The sequence below is a fragment of the Prunus persica genome, chromosome G1 (assembly GCF_000346465.2).
Source record: "Prunus persica cultivar Lovell chromosome G1, Prunus_persica_NCBIv2, whole genome shotgun sequence".
Taxonomy (NCBI): Eukaryota; Viridiplantae; Streptophyta; class Magnoliopsida; order Rosales; family Rosaceae; genus Prunus; species Prunus persica.
Genome location: NC_034009.1, coordinates 30,643,150 through 30,659,074, shown reverse-complemented (window position 1 = coordinate 30,659,074; position 15,925 = coordinate 30,643,150). Strand labels below are relative to the sequence as shown.

Genomic DNA, 15,925 nt, shown 5'->3' with positions numbered 1-15,925 from the left:
GGTATATCACTAAATATCTCTTCTTCTTTTTTCTAACGAGTTGGCTTTATTTGTAATGTTTCCTAATAACCCTTACACAGAATGAATTTGATGCATGATCCATGCCAGCAATTTTTTTTTGTTGGAGCACCCGTTTTGAATTGCATTAATATAAAAAAAAAAATCAAAACATTGTAATTATATATCTTTCAAATTGATAAAAGAATATTGTACTTCTTAATATATATAAAATGATATTGAGGAGGAGAATAATCGAAAAAGTGGGGTCAAATGCGGTGATAACTAGTCTTATCTTTAATATAGTTAAAGCTATAAATTCCTTGTAAACTTTATATATATATATATATATATATTTTTACCAGAGCAATATTTTAAAAGCTTATTATCACAAAACGTCTCTAAGGTTTATAAAATTATCAAATTGCATCCTTAATTTTTTTTTTTTTGTCATTCGTGGTTCTCAAGGTTAATATGTGCGATCACAAATGGTCCCTGCCTTTAGATTCAGTCAAAAACTCCGTTAGTTTGCAGATGTGACATAAATATATATATCACAAAACATCCCTAAGGTTTACCCACCTATCACAAATGGTCCATACGAATTTTTTTAATTTTTTATATTTAAAATTCATAAATTTTGATTTTCTTTTTAAAATTTTATGAATTTTAAATTATTTTAAAATATATATTATATTTTAAATACATGTGGCACTATATTATTGTAATGTGGGCTCCATATATATGCCACATCAACAAACTAATGGAGTTTTTAAAAAATAATTTAAAATTCATAAAATTTAAAAATGAAAAAACTAAGAGTTTAGAGTTCATAAATGGTCCTCAAGATTAAAATCCTTCTATAAATGGTTTTTTCATTTATAAATAATTTTAAAAAGAAAACAAAAAAATGTTGTGAATTTTTAAATTTAAAAAATTCGTAGGGACCATTTGTGATAAGTGTGTGAACCTCAAGGATGTTTTGTGATACATATATAAGTCACGTCAGCAAACTAACGGAGTTTTTGACGGAACCTAACGGCAGGGACCATTTGTGATCGCACATATTAACCTTGAGGACCACGAATGACACAAAAATACATTAAGGATGCAATCTGATAATTTTGTAAACCTTAGGAACGTTTTGTGATAATTAGCCTATTTTAAATCATTCTAATGTGCACGGGTCAGATTCAAATTTCAAATGAAGGGGACGGCTCAATACTTTGATTAACTAACCTAACTCACATTTGGGCAAAATTATTTATCTTTAGAAAATTGTAGAATGAATTAATCGGACTACTTGAAAATATGTGGATAAGTTTCTAACACCACGTCAGAGCGTCCCCACACTCTAATAAAAACCCTCCACGTCATAGTCCTCGGAGTTGGGTGGACCCTACATCCCGATCCAGCTAACACGTCCACTGTTAAGTGTTAACCAACGAACCACAGGAACCCCAAACCCTAACCTGCTGCTCAAACTTCTTCTTCTTCTTCATTTTCAATTCTTCAAAACCCTAACAAATTCCACCAATTCACTCGCCCTACCTCTCTGGAAATCCACAATATCTCTCTCTAAGCGTCCAAGACCATGTCTATAGACGGCCCAGCCGAGCGAAGAAAGCAACCGCCTCAGACTCAGACGCCAAGAACAGGCAACGGGAACTGCGGCATTTCTTCGATGAGCTTGGCAAACAGGCTGAGACTGAACCCTAACAAGGAGCACAAGCCGGACAGCTACGACGACCTTCATCAATTGGAGTTTAGTCCCTTGCTCTTCAGCTCGCTGGAGCGCTACTTGCCTCCCACCATGCTCAATGGGTCACGTGACCTCAAGCTCCAGTACATGAGAGACATTCTCCTACGCTACTCGTCCGAGAGTGAGCGCACTCGTGTAAGAAAATGGCAATTCTCTGCTCTGTCTCTCTCTCTCTCTCTGGTAAATGCTGGAAACTGAAATTGAACGTGAATTGTGGAAGTTTCGGATTCCGTATTCTTTCATTTTTAATTGTGTGGATATGTTGAGCGTGTGAAATGAGCGGGCTGCACTTGCAATCACGACAGAATGTGCCATCTTTTTTAATTCTTCAGAAACGATGAGAAATTGGGAGAAAAGATAAGAATACGAAATGAAGATTTTGATAGACGTGGGATTTTGGGGATTTGTGAGTATATGAAGCTCCATTCTTGTCTTAAATTTTGGTTTTTGATGGGGATTTTATTTCTGTGTGTAGCTGAAGGAGATAAGCTCTATAAATAATATATGGTTCTGAACACCAGGGGCAATGTGCTCTGGCTAATTGATCAAAGTAACGTCATTATGTTCCTGAGGGGCTCATACTTTTTCTCTGTTCGAATAAACAGGTTCAACGACATAGAGAATACAGGCAGAAGATCATCTCACACTATCAGGTGCGTTTAATGGCTAATATGCTGTTGACTTTTTGAGACATGCTATAATATGTAAACAACACCTTTATGTTTGAGTGTTGCAGTGATTAAAGTTAAGTCTCTTCTCTTTGTACTTCTGGAAATGTTAGAATTGAGTTTTCTGCATAAGACATACAATTGCATGCATTGACTTCCATACATACATACATAAATTTCCTTCTTAATTGTTCCTTCCTCTTTGTAGCCTGTACACAAGGAGTTATACACTATGCAAGCTGCACAGTTCTTTGTCCCCTCATTTCTCAAAGCAATCAATGAGAATACAGAGGATAGCTTTAGAAGTATAATGGCTGAACCCGCTCCAGGAATTTATACATTTGAAATGCTTCAGCCATACTTCTGTGAATTGTTATTATCCGAGGTATCATTTTTTATATAAATGAATTTTTCCTGTATACTATCTTTTCTGTTTTCTTATCATATTCTGATTGCTTAGGTGGAAACTTTTGAAAGGTGGGTCATTGAGACAAATTTCAGAATCATGCGACCAAACACAATGAATAGATACGGTTGTGTTCTTGATGACTTTGGCCTAGAAACCATGCTTGACAAGTTGATGGAGGACTTTATACGCCCTATGTCTAGAGGTATTTCATCTCTAATATTGTAAAATCATAATTAGAAAAAGAAAAAACACATAATATGAAACATTAGGACTAATGTTATACCTCATTTTTTTGGTTGGTATTTATGTAGTTTTCTTCCCCGAAGTTGGTGGATCCACGCTGGATTCTCATCATGGTTTTGTTGTTGAATATGGAACTGATAAGGATTCAGAGCTTGGTACGTATCCATCTGAAAGTTTTGGATTTAGTTTTCTAATATGAAATTTGTATTTGAAGCCCCTCTCTCTCTCTTTCTCTATACCGTTTCCACTCTTTCCATTTTCTTACTCCAGGGAGTTATGCTCTAGACTGCAGCATAACACTGAGGCTTTAATATTTAAAGGCACAATAATGTACTATGTTGCATCTGGAGTTATTTCTACTTATTATAATTTTTTTTTTCTCACAACAGTTTTGAATCTTGGTTTAGCTGATATGATATCTCCTTTTTGTTTTCATAATTGCGTTCAATTTGTTCAGTAATGTATGTCTGTTACTTCCTCTGTCTGTCTTCATCTTGAAGCCCTGGGCGCTAAATTTATGGCTTTTTAAGTTTTTATGAACCGACGGTAGCTTTATATTGTAGGTTTTCATGTGGATGACTCAGAAGTCACCTTGAATGTTTGCTTGGGCAAGCAATTTTCTGGCGGAGAATTGTTCTTTCGAGGTATTCGATGTGATAAACATGTAAATTCAGAGACACAATCAGAGGTACGCTAGTCTTTAAGATATTTTTTAGTACAGTTTTTTATGCGGCGTCACACTTTTCAACCTGCAGTAATACAAATTCTTTAGAGTCTCATATTTGATATCATTTTATTTCATGATAAATGGTAACTAGCAAGTTGCATGTTTATTTTTATATTTAATATTTTTTTACGGTTTACTGTGTAATTATTGAACTTTTTTCTTGGAATTTTTGTAATTGTACTCATAGGAAATCTTTGATTATTCTCATGTTCCGGGGCATGCGGTTCTTCATCGTGGTCGCAATCGGCATGGTGCTAGAGCCACAACATCAGGGTGTCGAGTCAACTTACTACTGTGGTGCAGAAGGTACCTTTCTCCTCTTTGAGGCCCCCTTAAAAGAAATTCAAGAAACCTAACTGAAGCATTTTAAGGATATCACAATCTCCCTGAGTTTTAGTACTTCATGTATCTGCTCTATGTGGAATAGGTATCCAATTAATACAACGTACCAATTTGTTCATGGTTTGGTATCAGGTCATATTGAGTTTTTTCTTTTTGGGGTCAAGGATATTGGTTGTCATTAGAACTCAGGAATTTTCTGCTTGCCGGCTGTTTGAGTAAATGACAATCAGTTTTGTAGAAGCTTTCTAAGTATTTCTTACAGTAAATGTCAATCATGGGGTTTGACTGCAAGGATTATCTTTAATTATGCATTTCTGTTTATCAATTTTCTCAGTGTGTATCCCCAATCTTTTTGTAGTTCGGTCTTTAGAGAGCTGAAGAAGTATCAGAAAGATTCTTCTAACTGGTGTGGAGAGTGCCAGCGTGAGAAGAAAGAAAGGCAGCGTCAATCAATTGCTGCCACCAAACTGGTAGTGAAAATTTGATATGAAAAAGAGAAAAAAAAAATCAGTGTTTTTATGCTTGGCTCGCTTACTGCATCTGAATTTTTTTTTTTTCAGGAATTGCTCAAGAGAGATGGAAAACCCACTTCTTGAGATGTTCTTTGTAATGGTTTTTTATCTTTTCTGCCAATACTCTTCTCGAGCATTTCATCATGTAACTTTTGCTTGTGAAGTTGTAAATTTACAAAAATCTCATCCTTATTTATTTCATCAATATAGACTACACTACAGTTAGGCTGCTTGTTAGTAATATGAAGAGAAATTCACTATTATACCCAACGTGATGCCTTTAGAATGCTTCAATGCTTCTGCAAGTTACCTTTGATGTTATGCTGTTCATTTTTTTTAATTTTTGGTAGTTACGTAGAGTGTGCTTTTAAGTTGATAGAATTATAAAGAGCGAGGTTTGCCCTTTTTCGTTAAATCATTTTGCCTTTTCATTATATGCCCACCACCATCCACATACAAATCTCACCAAATTCGAAATTTAGGAAATGGACGACCATATGACCTGCCTTTGGATCTTAATTCGTCAGTTTGACCCGGTCTCTACCCACCCACCTTGATCAAAGTATCCAAGTCAACTCACCTCAGACTTCTCAGTAGGTCTACTCAAAGGAGATCCCCACAACACATTGGTAGAGGGAAAATTCTCCAATAAGTATTTTATGTTAAACATTAGTTACATATTTCTAATATCGAGAATCTCGACCGTTGGATTGTATGTCCGTTTGCATATTAAATCTACAAACATATTTAATGAATGTAATCTAACGATCGAGATTAGAAATATGTAACCAATCTTAACTTAAATACTTAATGGAGAATAAAAATCGTATGTAAATTTTTGCTTAAGGCTAAAGCCACATCCAAAAGGTTGTGAGTGAGTGTATGAACATGTAGATTAACCGTCTAAATTCTTTACAAAGTTTTAAAAATAAACTCACATGCATTAATGACTCACAATAATCCTCGAACAAGTAAAATGCTAGCACAGGATTCCTCGTAGCCCAGCAATAGGTAAAAATGGTGTTCAAACTCTTGGAAGGACATAAACTTGAGTCACACCTTGATGGGTAAAGGTAAAAGTGCCCTTTTCATAATGAATTTTATAAACATATACGTGTCAATGGTGTTATTTATAGGTTGAAGAAAACCTAGGTGTTATTTATATAGGTTATAATTATAAACATTAATAAAAACCCTATTGTTGTATTGTTCTGATGGTGGCCACTGGGCACACATATTTTAGTCCTAAATGTTGATCGATAGGCAAGGTTGTCTGCCTACACTTTTGAGGTGACAGATTAGAGTGATTTCTTTACTTAGCAAAACCAGTGACGCATTCCTTCCTTCTTCTTCGTCTTCCTCTTCTTCTTCTTCTTTTTAATCAATAAATAAACTTTCCCCTTTTAGTGACCTCTCAAGTACAATGAATGGGCATCATTTTCCAAGCTTCCTTACCGACTAAATTTCTTTGGGGATTTTCTGGACTCTGCAAGACCTAAAATGCATCCGAATGGGATTTCTTTTAATATTAGTTATTATTTTGTAATTCATTGCTTGTGTTGTGTGTGGTCCTACCAACTCCTACCCATCGTTGTCATTCTCACCACCACCCTTCCTCAATATCATTATCATGGATCAATCAACATATCATCTCGATTCTTCCTTCTAAGAATGCCTTCGACTCAACTTAATACGTGTATTATTTGCACTTTTTTCACCAATTAGACAATAGATTTGGCAGCTCCAAACACCTTACGTTCATGATAATGTTTTCATATGAAGATTTTGTTTTTAATACACGCGATATTTGAAAATGTGAAATTGAACACAAGACCTCAGGTAGAAGAATAACTGTTCTTAATCATCTTGCTTGCGAAGATATTATATTGGACTATTGGTTCAAGTCTCCCATCAACGTTGAAGGGACAAAATTTGTTAAAAAAGATAGGATGGTGATCAATCTTTTGTGGTCCTATGACAAGGCAAATGGCAAAGGCGATCCAGTTGAGACCACATTCCATATAGGGTTAGATATCAAAAGAGGGAAGCTGACAAACCCAAAAATCATGATGAAATTTTTTCAAGTCCTCATTTGCTTTATAATTCCTTTATCAACAACACAACAGCTTGCTTTGTTTGTGGTTTGTATCTAGGACCAAAAATTAAACAAAGGTCGATAGTCGGCGGATACGCGGATCTTTGTGGACGGTGGATATTGCATCATGCATCTCTTAATTATATATTTATATATATATATATATTTATGCATCTCTTAATTATTAATTATTTATCCTTTAAGTCTCCTATTAACTCTAATCATATAAATTTTAGTCCCTCAATTTGGAGATGGATATATAGATGTAAGATTAAGTTAGTCAGCGGAGATCACGGAAAATCTCTCCCCAATCCCACCGCCCAATGCTTGTTATTAGTCCATCATTATTAATCAAACATGTCTGTATTTATGTTGGAAGTATCCTGCTCACAACAATTTCCATTTTCCCACCACACGATACCTCTTTAATTTCTCTCTCTCCTATTCTCATTTTCTAGCTTCCTATCCAAAAACTTTTTTCTTGTGGTTCACCATGATTTTATATATATATATATATATATATATATTATGTATGTACTCATGTTGGAATGTGGATGCTTTTTAATGACTTTGTTTTTCGATCTTTTTATCAGAATTAGTAGGCCGACTTAGATAATGTGATCACTATATATATATAGCATATGGAATGTGACATATACCTGTTTAATAATATTATTATATTGATTACCACCCATAATGCAGCATGCTTTATCAACAAAGCAACTCCTTTTAGACTTAATCAACTAATATTAAATTAATGAAACCAACCAAGCCACTGGTTTTGAACCCCCCAAAAAAAGAGGAGCACTTTTTTTTTCTTCTAAAAAATGAAGGAGAAAAAAAAAGATATTTAATCATCTAATAAACCGCCACCGGAAATAGGGTTTCTTAACCCAATTAAATAATGCAAACCTAGCTTAGCTAGTGGAGATGGGACGGGCCATATTCAGATTAAGACAGGCTAGCTGCCAGTAGTTAACTTAAGTACTCCTTCGAAGCTTTGGAAAGTTCAAAGAAAAACTGGCATTCAATTTCAATAGGATTGGGATTGGATTGGACTTTAAACTTTGGAATATGGACGGCCATTTGCAATTTCGTACAAGCGTAGATGTATTTGCTAGTTTTGGACCCTTCGCCCAAGTATTTATAATAACAAAACAAACGTAATTGTCAGGTTAACTTTTTGAAATAAAATACAGAGGAAAAAAAAAAGGGGAAAGCTGAGAAGTAAAAAGAAAACCAAATATTAAGTATATATTTATGACAATGAGAAATCACATGGAAGAACATGCATGTTTGCTTGCTTGGGATGACATTGACGACTAGGTCTTGTTGGAATGATTTGTGTTTAATTTATAACTAACTATATATAATTATGATAGCAACGACGACCAAACACGATAGAGATGGATAATTAATTATGTTAATGGTAAGTAGAAAGCTGATAAAGAATGCGTGTAAGAATTATTAGGAGTTTGATTGGTTTTTATGTTGAAAGAAGACGCATGCATAATGCATCTGTATATCGATCTAAACCCATATAGCTTCATTGGTTTTTTTGTAGCCCTTTTCTCTATTTGCTTAATAACCCATATGCATTGTCGTGTACACAATACGGCGATGGATGTTGATGCATGCATGCATATGTATATCTAGAGACCAGAGGAATTGTTTGAGCACATGACTCTGAATCCTCCACTAAAATTTGCTCCAAAAGATTACGTATCCATATACTTATACTTGGTGTTTTTTTTTTTTTTTTTTTTTTTGGGTTTTGGATATATTAGTGCGTAGCTAGCTCCACATGTGTGCCGAGTGTCTCGTGTGTGTTGTGTATAGACGACAATGCATATGAATATGGGGCGCTCACTACGTAGTATTACTTATTATAGTAAATTTGGCTTACACCTTTCAAATTTAACTTACCTTACCTGTAATTTTTCACTTTTTGTTCCTATAAATAATACCTAATTTTTATAAATAAAAACCTATGATTAGGATCCAACTCATTAAGTTACCTTATTAAGCTCAATTTCTGATTTATTATAATTTTTTGATTGCCAAAATACACCTATTTATATTTCAACGTGTAATGGGGTGGTGTTTTAATTTTTGGTTCCCCAATTTATTGTGGTGATTCCCTCTAAAAATTTTGTATGCAATTAATTATCCGCTTTATTATTAAAATTCATCAATACAGTTAACAATGTGTTGACCCAAAATGGCAGTTTTCCTTATTGCCTTTTTGAAATTTTGTTCCATCTTTCCCCAATAATAATCTACCTATTTTAGAACTTGGATTTCATTTATTGTACCTAGTTTTTTGGTGGATAATAATCTACCTTTTTTTAAAAAAATAAATTATTGTGTATCTATATTTTCTATAAATTATTGTGTACCTATTTTTATGTAAAAAAATTTAGTAGAAATATACCTATATTTTATTTAAATAATATACCTATATATTTTTCATAGGTACATTATTGGATATGTAATTTACAGAATATATATATTTTTTTTGGTTTGCAATTTTAAGGGCTATATGTTAAGGGAATGGCAACTAAAAGAAATGGGGTGATTGATATGCTATTAATAGGAAGTATTAATCACAATTATGGTAGTTAATGAAATGCTTGAAATAAATTAAAAATAAAATATAAAGTCTGGTGGCAACAATGTAAAAACATAGGAATACTATGACCTCTTATATCCTACCGGTCATTTAAATTTGAAATTGGGTTTTACACATAGATTTATAGAATGATGGGTATATGTCTAGGAAATAGAAAATATAGGGACCTATATTGGACAAGCCCTAATTAAGATGGTAAAGAGTTCCCTCACTGCTATATTTAATTTGCTAATTAAAATGGGATCGCTTTGATGAAATTACGAAAATCATAATTAGTTAATCAAGCTAACTTTTAAAATGTATGTGCAGTTTATATTTATGCCGATGATAATCGTTTGTTTAAATAGTAAGCAACGCAACATAACGAAGCTAGCCTACAAGGCAAAGGAAAGGACGATAAATTAAGGGAGCTGATTTTCCTACTTCCATTTTCTCCGCTGACACTCATTTTGCTTTTTCATACTTTTTAATCATTTTTTTGTTGTTGTCTATTTTCTATTCTATCCTTACTCTACATTAATTTCTTTTTCTTTATACTTAATTTTTTACACTAATTTTTTTTTCCCTAATAACCAGTCATCACATCTTCTTCATTGATCATAGACAAAATATCAATACCATTACCTTGACATTACAAATTTTGAATTTTCAGCAATCTCATCTATATCAAAGATAATATTTAGTAAAAGAAATAATATAAAAGTGAAGTAAAAAAAAAATATTAATGTAGGATAAGGATAGAATAGGAAAGAGAAAGAACAAAAAAGAACAAAATTGATTAAAAAGCAAAAGGGAGTGTAAGTGGAGAAAATGGGAGGGGGAAAATCAACTCCTTAAATTAAACACATAAAACGAATCTAAGATGCCCTTTAACGCAATATAATATAATATATTGATTTTAGTAGAAATGTCACCTAAATTTATACATCAGTTTTAATTTGTTACCTTAAATAAAAATTTAAGAGAAATATCACCTTAATTTTTCAAAATTCATAATTTGTTATCTGACTTTAAGACTATCTAATTTTCCATCCATGTTAAAGGTTATTTTAAATTTTTTTATTTTCAAAGGTATTTTAAAAATGAAAAAAAATCCAAAAAAAAAAATGAGAGAAAAAGAGCACTTAAAAAACTGAAAAGTGCTTTCTTTTTTTGGTGTGAGAAACTGAAAAGTGCTTATGTGAGGAATAAAGAAGAAAAACCAATATGGGGGGGACCATCCTCACATTGCACCCGAAATTTCCTACTCTCTTTACCATTTCACATTTCACATTTGGCTTGGGCCCCTCTTTCCATTTTCCCGAGTGATTTTTCACAGGATAGAGAGTAGGAGTGGGCACGGTACGGTACGGTATAGTACGGTATTGAGTCGGTACTATTATTGATATTGAAAATTTAAATCGGTATTGGTACGGTATCGATACCATTTCGATACTAAAATGACAACTAAAAAAATGAACCAATTCAATATTCAATATATTCATTCACCAAAATAAGTGATGCCTAAGTTACAAATTCAAATATTCAACATATTCAATATCCAAATCAACCAAATCAATATTTATCCATCAACAGATTCATCAAATCCAAATGGTTAAAACTCATGCATTATGGCTTACAAACCAAAATAGTTAAAATCCAAATGGTGAAGGAGAATTTCGAGTCCTATGCAACTCCATACCCAATAACAAAGCTCAGTCAATTATTATGATGCATATAGGGAAATTTATGCTAATACAATCAATGAAAGAAACCATATACATGAAACAGCTTTTAATAATCAAATGAATCAAAAATTATATTTAATACTATTCGGTACGGTACGGTATTGATCAGTACCAAAATCTTGATATTGTTATTATACCATACTCTATTAGTATGGTACCGAATATCTCCTCATATTAAATGAAACGATATAAAATTGGTATAGTACGGTATGGTTAGAATACGATATCGATATTTCGGTATAAGATGCCCACCTCTAATAACGAGAATCACATATATACAAAAGATATGCGAGTCTCATTTTTCATGCGAAAGAAAAATTCAGCCGTTCCAGTCCAGAGCACGTGATGTGTAACGTATATGCATCTGAGTGTGTTGACCACGTTATAGAGAAAGAAAAGAAGGTTGAGAATTGAGAGGTTGAGAGGCAAGTGAAGTCGTAACATCAGCCTTTGGCAGACACCCAAGCCCTGTGCGTTTGCGTCCCTGTCCTGTCTCTCTCTAGCCCGCGTATAATATTGCCCGCCGACGAGCGCTCCTAGCCTTCCCTCCCCCTTTATTTATTTACCAAATCACACACTCTAGTCATCTGGTCTTCTTTTTCCCCTCTCTTCCTCCCTAATATCGAATATATTCTCTCTCTTATATGTTATGCTATATCTCTCTCTCTCTCTCTCTCTCTCTCTCTCTCTCTCTCTATATATATATATATATATATATATATCTCTAGCTAATTCAGAACCCACTTCTCCTCTCAGTTCTACCTCACATCTCTATTTCATCCACCATATTTTTAAACAGACCCAACAAAACAAAATACAGAAAATTTATGATCTTTAGAGTTGAGAGCATATAATTGAACTTATAAATTATACGTATGTATAAAAAGTGCTGTTTTTCATAGTAGAGAGAGAAGAGATCATGGGGTTACAGAACCAGCTGAACGACGTGTCGTCGGACTCAATCCCACTCTTACTCATCGCACTCATCGCCAGATTCATCAACCACCTCCGCTCCTCCCTCTTCCACCTCCTCCATTTCCTGGGCCTCAGCAACCCAGGCCCAGGCCCAGACTACGACGATGGCCTTCTCGCGGGCTCGGGCCTCGCGGGCCTCGCCGTCCTTGCCGACCAGCTCGCCCTCAACCGCCACTTGTCCTTCCAATATGATCGCAACCGCCATGACCAACAGAACGATGCCGTCGCGAGGTCACGGGATTGCGATTGCGTGGTGTGCTTGTCCACCTTAAGGGATGGGGACCAGGTCCGTATGCTCAACTGCCGCCACTTGTTCCACAAGAGCTGCTTCGACGGATGGCTCGACCACCTCAACTTCAATTGCCCTATTTGCCGCTCTCCCCTCGTCCACCGTGACCTCGTCGCCCACAGGGGCCGCCGCCTCGCCGCCGACCTCCTCCACTGGTTTTCTCTCCGCTGAATCGATTGGACGAAGATGATGATGCATGTTACAATATGATCAAATGGGTCCCATCCGCTATCTGCTATATCCACCCACCCATGATGATGATGATGATGATGATGATGATGATAACGGCGAATCCATCGATTGCTGGTGGCTCCTTTCTCGTTCTTCTTCGCCTATTCATTTTTGATATTCTAGAGAGTAGTTGGCAGTTTTTGACCATAGACTTTCTTTTTTATTGTTTGGTCCTTCAAATTTCTCCCTTTTTTTATAATTATTTTCCTTCCATAACTATCTTCCTCTTCTTGTTCTTCTTCTTTTTTCTTTTTTTGAAAAAAACTCTCGGGGTTTTTTTTTTATTTACTGCTGTAAATTCTTGGTGTTTCTAATCTTAAATAAGGAAAGAGGGATGTCCAATTTTTAGTTGTGTACCACATTATTTCGAGTATTTATGTTATGGAACCAAATGTGTGTTTAAAAAGATTTAATTACTTTCCCATGTTTAATCTATATCAAATGAAATATACTTCCTTTTCTTTTGGTCTGATATAAAAAGAACTCGGCGGAGCAGAGGGAAGACGAAGGAACATTGGTGAAAAGAAACGTGGGACATACACAAAGTGAAGAAAACGTTTCTCTGTGGTTGATGATCAAATAATGTAAAGCCCAAAACATCCCCAAAGACGCCCATATAGAATGCGAAGCCCAAAACTTTGCCCATAGGAAAGTCTAGGGAAAGCGTTTCTCTGTGTTTACTTTAATCTAATATAACAACGAGGAGAGGGAATCAAACTCGGTTGCAGTGGGGAGCATACTATTTTAGTCAATTTGGTTAAATTCATGTTTTCGTTTTGGTCAACTTGGTTAAACCCATGTCTACATGAGTATGTGTTATATATCACTTACAAACTGCACATATTAATCAAACTAAAATATATTGTGGATTTGAAGATATAAATTAGGACGTAACGTTTGTAAACAACTTACGTCAATTAAACTTGAGAATTTTGTGCACATGAAGATGCAAATTGGAATTTATTCTGACCTTTTACAGTGGACCACTCATGCCAGTTTCAACACATGGTTCAAACTCAAAGGTGCATTTGCCTTAACACATCATCCTCAGCTGGCATTATAACTTTTGTATTTATCCCTTGACACTTCCACTTGCGTTTGAATACCTCTACAAATGAAAAACGTGTGATTGGAGTGCAGAAAACAGTCTTGTGGTATTGCCAATGCCCTCCTGGAATTCAATTTTAGCCTTTCATAGTATTTTGAGAATGTTACCTTTTTTGTTGTTGGAATTTTGAGAATGTTACTTGGATGCTGAAACACGCATCGGAACTGCAAGTAAATCATTTGATCTTAGGGATATCTTAGGATTATATATTCATCTGCCCTAAATGAATCCCAACACAATTTATATATAGTCGACAACCTTGTATGTATGTATGTACGGCTGCACTATAATCTTCGACATATATAGTCAATACATATCCTAAACCAAATTTAAATGTTGGTTTCTTTATTTATTTGATCTTGACTTAGACTTTCTGGGATCCATATCTTCCGCGTAACGCGTTTCTGTTGGAATTTCCTTGTTCCTGCAATCATTACATTATTATCTATAGAAAAACACTGAAAACCCCCAACATGGAGCTGGATGGAAGCTTTGAGTCTTTGACCAACTCCTCCCACTCGTTGACTAAAAGTTTGGATAAAATCAGCACCATTCATTACAATTAGTTGTTCTGCTAATGAGGCTTGCAAATCATGACGAGGGCAACAAGTACTGCATCTTCTGTTCTCTATTCTGTGCTGCTGATTTTTTTATGTTTCGTTCGAGTTCAAGTTCAAGCAAGATATCATAAACAAGCCAATTGCTCTCGTTCGTGCGGAGAAATCCAAAACATCAAGTACCCTTTTCGCCTAAAGGGTGATCCATCAGGCTGTGGTGACCCTGACTATGAATTTTCCTGCGTGGACGACAGAACCATCTTAGAAATCTTTCCAGGCAAATTCTACGTGCACAACATTTCATATAACGATCAAATACTCCGTTTGGTTGATGTCAACTTTGCCAATGGAAGCTGCAGCCTTCCGTCTGGCTCTGTTTTATCAGCAGACAGGGACGTCAAGGATTCTCGATTCGGTGGATTTGTAAACAGCTCTCGCAGTCTTTTTCGATTTATGAAGTGCTCCAAAAACATCAGTAGCCTGCAAACAGCTGCTAATTATACAAGAGTTCCATGTTTGACAACAAACGGGAGTTACTTGTATGCTATTTATGACCGCGATTATTATTATCATCGTCAACCACAACCATCGTGCTCGCTTATTTCAGTGGCGCCTGTGGATTTTGATCAGGACATTAAGTTCCCTTCTTATGAAGCTATCATGGAACTTTTGCAGGCTGGCTTTGATGTTGGATGGTCGGTTGAGTGCAGGGATTGTTCTTTGGCTGGCAAGGGCTGTTTGGTAAGTTCATGGGATCAGCCAATCACCTATGTATGTTCAAGAGGTCAGTATCATGAATATGCATATTGCCTCACCTTATAGTCATATGATCAATTACATTTAAATTTAAGTCTCTGGATTATATGCATGTTCCTTTCTAATTTTTTTTGTCCCATATTGTTTTTTTATATTTTATTTTATTTATGCAAGTGCAGAGTACAAAGAACCCACATCACTTCAAATTATCTTAATATTGGTGGGAATTGGTATAGGAGGTATTATATCCGTAAATACAAAAATTAACTCGTTTTTCTTGCAATGTTCGTTTATAAAATTCCTGTTGGATCCATTGGACGCTGCAACTGATAGCAAAATGTGTTTGTCTGCATTTTCAGCTCTAGTTGGTCTATTCTTTATAATTCTCATATTGGTGGTCGTTATCCGCAAGTATCGGAGAGGACGAAGAAAAGCAGCCAAGAAGAAGCTGCAGAATCAGCAATGCTTGACACCAACAATCAGCAATTCTGGAACTAATTAACATGCTGTATATCGTGTGTGTGACCAAAAGCAATTTACTCTGTACTATATTCATCTATATTCACGTACGTACAGAGATATATGCTCAAGGGCTGAGCTTACATATCCAAACAATCATTTTATCTCTCGACTTTGACTTCCTGGAAACCATATCTTTTGCACAACGCGTTTCCGTAGGAAGTTCCTTGTTCCTATACACAATCATTGCATCATTATCTTTAGAAAAAATATAGAAAACTCCAATCGTGGACTAAAAAGGAACATGAATGATACATACACAGATAACCTTATAAATGCATCACTGTCCAGACCAAGTTCTCAAGTTCATAGTTATTCTGCCAATCATATTCATGACCATGAGGAGGGTACAATATTCAACAACTAGTACTGCATC

The 15,925-nt window shown here is 35.1% G+C and overlaps 3 protein-coding genes across 3 annotated transcripts; all 3 read left to right on the top strand.

Moving 5' to 3' along the window:
* LOC18793858 (uncharacterized PKHD-type hydroxylase At1g22950) lies at positions 1,440 to 4,954 on the top strand. Its single transcript, XM_007223160.2, has 9 exons — positions 1,440 to 1,894; positions 2,365 to 2,412; positions 2,636 to 2,812; positions 2,888 to 3,038; positions 3,148 to 3,234; positions 3,643 to 3,767; positions 3,994 to 4,112; positions 4,507 to 4,618; positions 4,709 to 4,954. Exons 1-9 carry the CDS (start codon positions 1,592 to 1,594, stop codon positions 4,742 to 4,744), a joined length of 1,158 nt encoding a protein of 385 aa, XP_007223222.2. The 5' UTR covers positions 1,440 to 1,591; the 3' UTR covers positions 4,745 to 4,954.
* Positions 11,546 to 13,017, top strand: LOC18792809 (E3 ubiquitin-protein ligase RHA2A). The gene has a single exon (XM_007223529.2). It carries the CDS (start codon positions 12,034 to 12,036, stop codon positions 12,547 to 12,549), a length of 516 nt encoding a protein of 171 aa, XP_007223591.1. The 5' UTR covers positions 11,546 to 12,033; the 3' UTR covers positions 12,550 to 13,017.
* Positions 14,138 to 15,675, top strand: LOC18790770. Its single transcript, XM_020562792.1, has 3 exons — positions 14,138 to 15,058; positions 15,210 to 15,269; positions 15,390 to 15,675. The coding sequence occupies exons 1-3, from the start codon at positions 14,311 to 14,313 to the stop codon at positions 15,530 to 15,532; spliced, it is 951 nt and encodes a 316-aa protein (XP_020418381.1). The 5' UTR covers positions 14,138 to 14,310; the 3' UTR covers positions 15,533 to 15,675.